This window comes from Cariama cristata, unplaced genomic scaffold (genome assembly GCF_000690535.1).
Source record: "Cariama cristata isolate BGI_N322 unplaced genomic scaffold, ASM69053v1 Scaffold5476, whole genome shotgun sequence".
Classification (NCBI taxonomy): Eukaryota; Metazoa; Chordata; class Aves; order Cariamiformes; family Cariamidae; genus Cariama; species Cariama cristata.
Genome location: NW_009623673.1, coordinates 1 through 8204, shown reverse-complemented (window position 1 = coordinate 8204; position 8204 = coordinate 1). Strand labels below are relative to the sequence as shown.

The 8204-nt window shown below is 40.1% G+C and overlaps 1 protein-coding gene across 1 annotated transcript; it reads left to right on the top strand.

The window, feature by feature from the left end:
• Positions 1 to 690: 690 nt before the first annotated feature.
• LOC104156960 (butyrophilin subfamily 3 member A2-like) lies at positions 691 to 8158 on the top strand (the record flags this gene model as incomplete). Its single annotated transcript, XM_009702835.1, has 3 exons — positions 691 to 1047; positions 2413 to 2697; positions 8132 to 8158. Coding segments are annotated over 3 exons (669 nt in total), but the record flags the coding sequence as incomplete, so codon positions are not given.
• Between the last annotated feature and the right edge of the window lie 46 nt (positions 8159 to 8204).

The window sequence follows — 8204 nt, the reverse complement described above, 5'->3', positions numbered from 1 at the left end:
TGGTCCAGAGTGTTTTCTGATTTACTGATTTTTAAGAGCAGAATAGCTCCTTTTTCTTCCATTCACATATCTGTATGTATTTCAGTTTCCTATAGGAAGTGCTAATGAGAACATTTGTGACTGTACTGCATCCATCTCTGGAGTCCTCAGTACAGGAAAGACATGGACCTGTTTGGAGCGGGTCCAGAGGAGGCCACAAAAATGATCAGAGAGATGGAACACCTCTACTATGAAAACAGGCTTAGAGAGTTGGGGTTGTTCAGCCTGCAGAAGAGAAGGGTACAGAGAGACCTTCTTGTGGCCTTTCAGTACTTAAAGGGAGCTTATAAGAAAGACAGGGCAGACATTTTAGGAAGGTCATAGCAATAGGACAAGGGGTAATGATTTCAAACTACAAGAAGTTCAATTCAGACTAGATATACGGAACAATTTTTTTACGATGAGGGTGCTGAAACACCGGAACAGGTTGCCCAGAGAGGTGGTAGATGCCCCATCCCTGGAAACACTCAAGGTCAGGTTGGATGAGGCTCTGAGCAACCTGATCTGGTTGAAGGTCTTGCTGTTCATGGCAGGGGTTTGGACTAGACGACCTTTAAATGTCCCTTCCTACCCAAACTATTCTATGATTCAATGACTCTGTGATTCTATGATTCTATGACAGATAAGATTTATGTCTATATCTTCTAACAGGCCAGTATAAAATTATTCCTCCTGACAAGCCTGTCATTGGAATCATTGGAAAAGGAGTCATCCTTCCATGTCAACTGAAAGTTAAGATAATCCCTGAGAGACTTTCCGTTCAGTGGATGTTTACTGAAAACTCCAGAAAAATTGATGTGACCACTTATGATGGAAAAAACACACACAATCCAGTTCATGAGGACAAGATATACCAGGGCAGGACTAATTTTTTTCAGTCTGAATTTAATAAGGGAAATGTGTCTCTTCACCTGAAAAATGTCATGCTCTCGGACAAAGGGAAATACACCTGCAGTGTCTTTTTTGAGAATTGGTATGATGAAGTGGTGGTTGACCTGGATGTGGCAGGTGAGTGCAATGGCATCCATTTTTCTACTTCTTCCTCCATCCAGTTGTACAATGTCAGAAATCTCTAGAGGGTACCAATGGGCTGGATTCATCTCACTTGCCCTTAGCCATGTGAAAGACCATCCTCTGCTATAGGTTCAGCTACCTCTATTGCCAGTAGACTCTGAACAGTCATGGATATATTTTTATCCTGTTTTACAGAGGGAGCATAGGCAACACCTTAGCTTTAAAACATCTAAATGGAGGAGAGAGATGAATCCTATGGTAAAACAAGCCTGGTTTTGCAGAGGTGAAGTAACTGAAGCCTAAGTGAAACTGCATTTAGTACTGCAACCTGTTTCTCATGTTCTTGCCCTATACATCATTTCATTTTCTGTCCAATATTCCTATTTTCATCTGTTCATGGTGTCATCCAGCTTTCTTTTACCAGCAGATTTCCAGTCAGTGCAATGCTACTTTATTTTATTTCCATTTGTTTGTGGAGATAACAAAAATCACTCCAAAGATCTGTTTCTATCAAGACTGTAGAAGGGACATTACGTACAAATGTCCCATTTTAATGTAACACTGTGTAGTGGTTTAACCCCAGCTGGCAACTAGGCACCACACAGCCTTATGTTCAATTCCAAAGCCACAGTGGGATGGGAGAGAGAATCTGAAGGTTAAAAGTAAGAAAACTCATGGGCTGAGATAAGAGCAGTTTAATAATTGAAAAAAAATATAATGAGAAGAATAAGAGCAAGAATAAGAATAAGAAGACTAAATTGTAATGAAAAGGAAAATAATAAAAAGAGAGAGAAATAAAACCCAAGAAAAACAAGTGATGCAAATCAAAAACAATTACTCAACACCAACCAAGCAATGCTCAGCCTGTTTCTGAGCAGCAACCACCCAGCCAGCTTTCTCCCCTGGTTTATGTACTGAGTATGATGTCATACGGTACGGAATATCCCCTTGGCCTGTTTGGGTCAGCTGCCCTGGCTGTGTCCCTGCCCAGCTTCTTGTGTCCCCCAGCCTCCTTGCTGGCAGGGCAGCATGAGAAGCTGAAAAGTCCTGGACTTAGTGTAAGCACTCCCCAGCAACAACTAAAACATCAGTGTGTTATCAACATTATTCTCATCCGAAATCAAAAACATGGCACTGTACCAGCTGCTAGGAAGAAAATTAACTCTATCCCAGCCAAACCCAGGACACACAGGAATAGCTGTTTACCAGCAGTTTCAGGAGAACTAAAATTTCAAATCTGATGAATTTACACACTGTGTTTATAGATAAATCCAGGGAAGACCTTCCCACTGTGTACTGTTTGCTGAGAGAATATTTTGTCTTCTGTTTGTTGGAGCTTGTTTGTTTGCTGTTCTATAGCTAAAGGTGATGAGTCTTCCATTTTCCTGGATGGTCATGTGGGGCAAGGAATTGGCCTCACCTGCAAGTCACAGGGATGGTTTCCAGAGCCCACAGTCATTTGGCTGAACAGCAAAGGACAGACACGGGAGGAGAAAGTGACCACCCAAAGCACAAAGACTTCTTCAGGTGTTTTTGATGTTGTAAGTTCCATGAGTCTTGAACCAGGATCTGACAAGGAAGTCTCCTGCAGAGTAGTCAATAACCTACTCAACGCAGTGTGTGAATCCCGAGTCCTGATTTCAGGTGAGTGACTGCCAGGATCCATTGCTGTCAGAACCAGTTGGTAGGCTGCTGTCTGTTGTCTCTCCATTGATGCTGGAGTGATCCTGGACACCCAGCCCAAGCACAAACAACTAGTGTTTAGATGGATGACATGATAAGAAGTCCATCTTTATGTCTTAGATTACTTGTTACATTCAAGATACGTCTTCGCTATAAATACTAATGCAGAGTTCTTGTTAGCTGCCCCCTGAGAGCACTGTGCCAGCTTGGAGAGGGAAGGGTTTAGAAGTGCCAATGGGGAGGACAAGGGCCCTACAATGCAGCCAGGATACCCAGCACAATGATCTGAGACAGCTGGAGTATACCGATAGGAAATGCTGAATGTCTGCTCCCATCCCCTTCTCTCTCCGTCACACCACCGTGGTTACACTGAGCTTCAGCCTGTGCCTCCCTCTAGATGGATTCTAGATTCTAGTCTTCAAAAGCAGGCAATTTCATTTCAAAAGGGGAAGATTTTTCCATCTGAAATGCCACTGAAGACAGTTCTGCTTTGCTGAAGACTTCATCTTGTGGTTCATCAGTGTGAATACTGGTGTCAGAGATGGACTGCTCAGCACATCTCCCTCATAAAGAGGTAGCTTCTCCAAACATGCCTCTACCCGTGGCAGTCCGAGTCTGAATGAGAATGGGTCTGTGCAGTGCAGGAGCACAGTTTGACTGCCTGCACACAGGCATCTAATACTGTCTCTGATGGCCTGGAATAGCCGGCAGAGCAGCTAAAACATGGATGCTTTGGATTTCAGGGGAGACCTGCAACCTTTAGTGGTGGCAGAAGGAGATTGCAAAGGATACGTTCCAGCAAACAAAATGGCACCAGACGCATATGCTTCGGCCACTGGAGTCTGTCATAGCTATTTCACAAACATTCAGTGCAAGTAACATCATTTATGTTTTACAGATGTCTTCTTTCCTTCTACTTCACCTTGGATGGCAGCCTTCCTTGTGGTTTTATTTCTTAACATAGCTGTTATTGCTGCTATAGGTCATAAACTCAACCGTAAGTATTTCCACCTACAACAGCTGATATGGAAGTGCTCATCTACAATGCAAAACACAGTTAATGAAAACTTAAATAACATTTTAACATCAGATTCAGAAAGACACGTATGGGAATGAGAAGGAGAGAGAAAACATGAGCAGATGTCTACTTAAAAGTAGAGTATGGGTGGGGCCTGTATGTGTGTGAATGCACAGAGAATATTTTACAGGGAGGTTACTACTATGAGATGTCATTTTGTATGATCACAGATATTTACAGGTACCAAATATGACTTTAGCTTTTGGAACAGTGCATTTTTGAAAGATTCCCCATTTTAAAATGAGAAAGGTTGAAATTGTACTTCAATAATCTCAAGAGATATCTTGCTTAAAAAATATTTTTTTAAAAAAAGTTTCTTTGTTTTCCCAGGTAGTTTTACACAATCCCGTAAAGCAGGTGAGTAGTGAAGCAACTGGATATAAACCCATATGAATGTACTTTAGGAGAAAAATTTATGCCTCTGAGCCAGCAACAGTCTCAGAAGCAGCTTTGTAGCTGTGATAATAATGCAGACACGATCAATATTTAAGTATTTTTCAGAGCAGCAAGGTGAAGTGGGGGTATTTGGACACTGCTCAGTACTGCCACTGCTGCTTAAGCAGGGAGCTTTTCTTCTTTCACTCATAGGCAGATCTCATTGTCAACACAGACAAATTGGGGTTAGGAAGGTTAAATAGACTGTATAGACTCCAATACAAAATACAGTCGATGGCTTCTATTGCTCCAGAGCTCACTCAGCTGTTCCTCAAGACAAGAGTAAAAAAACCTATATGCGTATACTGAAACGTCAACATCAGCTGATGAATCCAATACAAACTTCTTTTATCTGCCTACCTACTTGCATGTGGAAGTTGTCCTTGCCTCATGCATTTCTCCAGATGTGAGGTTACAGAGGTGCTTCTTCAGTAAATTGTTGCTGTTCCAGCAGCAATTTTTTTCTTCTGGTATTTTTAAGGTCTTTTGGTATTGAAATAACCCTCTGTTAAAATGTCTTAGTTTTTCTACAGAACTTTCAACTAGCATTCCCGATATTTTGACTGGTATAATTCAATTTTTGTTATGTTGAGATACTGAATGATTAATATTGCAATTTTTGTTTTTGTTTTCCAGTAAGATTGAGGAATAGCATGGTAACAGGTAAATGCCCACTGAAAACTGTTAGGATGTCTTGAAAACATAAGATCAAAGACAGTGTTCTAGGGTATTTTGATTTTTTGGACATGAATCGCAAAAGCAGCAGTCCTTATCAGCATGAAGGATTCGCTGACAATTAGTCACATTGTCCTATAGAATTAGAGAGCATTGACCCCTCCTGAAATAGAGTAAATCACTCAGGGTAATCCTCTGATGCTTGCAAGATGGTGAACAGACTGATACACCGTGATCTAGTGTGCTTGCACTAATATCTAGAAGTATAACCTTATTGATGCTGTGATTGCTCTGAAAATCCACTGTTCTATGCCAGGTTTATGCTCCATTTTGCACGACTGGATCACAGCAAACCATGTATTCTGATCTTTTGCCTCCTCTGTTTTAACCTGCTCATAATTCCCAAGATTATTAGAGAAAAAGAAAATTAAATCACCAGCCTTGATCTATTCACTGCTGTATTGCACCCCATGGCTTTGACTCTGATCCTCTCATTCAGACAATCTAGCCTCACAAAATAAGTAACAATAAGCTGCAATTTCTGCAAATTCTGTGTGTCGTCAGGATATTTTTCTTGTCAAATAATGATAACAGTAAACAAGACATAGTCTAGAGGAGCTCAGTTTTCTCATTTTGGCCTTTCAGTTTACCAGTGAGATCCAATTTATTTAGGTTTCTAAAAGAATAGAAGTCTCGGGGTCTTCCTGAGGGTCTTGTTTTTGTAGTCGGCTAAGCGAAATAGGAACCTTCAGAGAGAGATCAGATTCAACCTGTTTGAGAAAGCGATTATTGGGAAGAAGATGGGAGGTGGGGGATGGACTTCCTCCATTGACTGTAAGGAACTTACGAAACAACTACATGAGATACGAGGCATTCATCTTGTAGATAGCTACAAGAGGTCAGAGGAAGGTCATCTCATCTCTCTAGCCATTTAACATCTCCTCCATATTTGTATGCTAATTTGATTGTTTATTTGGTTTCATAAGTCTCCACGGAACTCGACTTTACATCGCCAAATAGATTAAGTTGCTCAGGGGTAGTCCCAGGTTAATACATTATTGAAGAAAAAGAAAATGAAAGTCTTCAAGAAAACATTGTCATTAAACTTTTAAAATCTGATACTGAAACTTATACATGAATAATCATGTGTCATTTCTTTCAGAGAAAGAAGATTTGAAGGAAGAGCTAAGTAAGAATACAGTTTTCCTGTTCCTTTCAGTACTTCTAGGGTGCATACTATTTACACCCCCAAAAGAGCAAATGAGATGTAGATTTTTACCTACACCCACACACTTCTGGTTGTGTCTGTTCCCTTTAACAAATGTTTTCATGACCTGTTTTCGAGTTTGATTAAAAATTTAAAAATGATCCATTTTCCAATCACTTGTTAGAGCTTTAGTAATTGACAACCATGAAATAATTTAAAAGCTCATCTCATCATTTTTAACTTCTAAATTAAACAAACCAGCCAGCCAGTAATGTGTTTTTTTCCTTCCTTTTTTTGTTTTGTTTGTTGATCAACTTAGAATCACAGAAGAATACAAAAGAAGGAGGTAAATATAGTTCTACAATTAAGACAATGTTAATCAACTCTGACAAGTAGCTATATATGAGAGAACGAAAGTGAACTACTTCACAAAAAAAGCATAGCAGCTTGCCTTGCTTCAAATGATTCTTGCTTCTATTTCATTTTTAGTCACTGCTAAAAAATATTATTCAGTGTGGCTCTACTTCTAAGAGGCTTGCGATACTTTTCTGCTTCTGTGTAATCTCTCTGCCTGCCTGCAGTCTTGCTGACTGTACTGAGATTTCTTGAAGCTCTGACCTACTGCTCCCGTTCTTTTGCACTTTCGGGTCAAATTATTCAAACAGCTGTAACTCAAATCACGAAGCCAAAAATGTACGGCTCACACGCTGCGTCCTGAGAAATATTGGCTTGGATGTTTAACTACATACAAAATAAGTACTAAGGAAAATGCCAGGTCCGGCTTCCCCATCACCTCCTGCTTCATCCCTCAACTGAGATACCTTCCTGGAGAGGACACATCCAGCGGAGACCCTCCTGGAAGTCAACTTCTTTTGGATGAGTAGGCCTCCTGAATGCCAGGCAGGAGACTTTAGGGCATCTCAGATAACATTTGACAGCTTGTGCCTATGAGTGCACAGCAGACAAATAACATTAGACAACTTATGCCACAATAAGGAGGATACTATCAGTGCCATCAGTATTGATTTTTATCCACAACATATGCTTTTATGAATGTAAGTTGACAAATTTTCCTATGGCAAATTCTAACAGAAAACATCATTTCAGTATTTGCACAGCAATAGAATTATTTCCTTCAGATCTCACTTCTCTAATAGTTATCTCCTCCAGTTTTCATTTCACTTATTAAAGTTATTCTTTTACAGCAATATCTGAAAAAACACAACTCCTTGGTAAGGAAACATCTTGTATAAATCTCACATTTTTATGAACCACATAAAAAATAAATCAAGTATTCTGATGAGCCTATCTCATCCAGGAGGGTGAAGCCAATGTAAGTATCTCCTCACAGTGAGGTTCCTGCAACAGATTTCTCACATGGTTCGTTGTAAGACCTCTCTGGACTATCAATAATCCTCCTCACTGGAAGTTTTATTTACCTAAAATCCATAAAAAGCTACAGACACCTATGTCGCATCATATGTTTTCTCCTTACAAATCAAATCCACCTGTATCGTGATGACAGCCAAGAAATTAATTTCTGGCACACAGCCCAACTGGCTGACTTAATGTCTTCTAAAATGCTTACTAAATGTAAACAAATGCAGACCTTCTCTAGAGGGCCAGTTTGTATCCCTCACCTTGCAACGAAGTCTCAAAAATTTAAATCACAAAATTAAAAAAAATTCTCTTACTGACTTACGGCATTGCTTGATCTTCTATTGTTTGGAGTTGTCCGACGTTGAAAAGAACCTCATAAAATAAGTGTTAATAATTAGAACATCTTTCCCTTTCAGAGCGACTCAAAGCTGAGCTGGGTAAGTGGTTTAAGAGTTCTATTTTATTGCTGTATATAATGGTGCACTAAGTGAAGTCAGTCCTGGGGCAGAATCCCAGGAATGACAATAATTGCACATCAGTTGACAGAAATACTGCAGGGTGACAAGTACCTAACTGCCCAATAGATTCACCAAACACTACTCTCTGTTTCCTTTCTGTAGATTTCTGGGAAGCCAGAAGCCACGCAGGTAAGCTGGCAGGAGGAAGAACAGGACAATTCAGCGGCCATCTGTC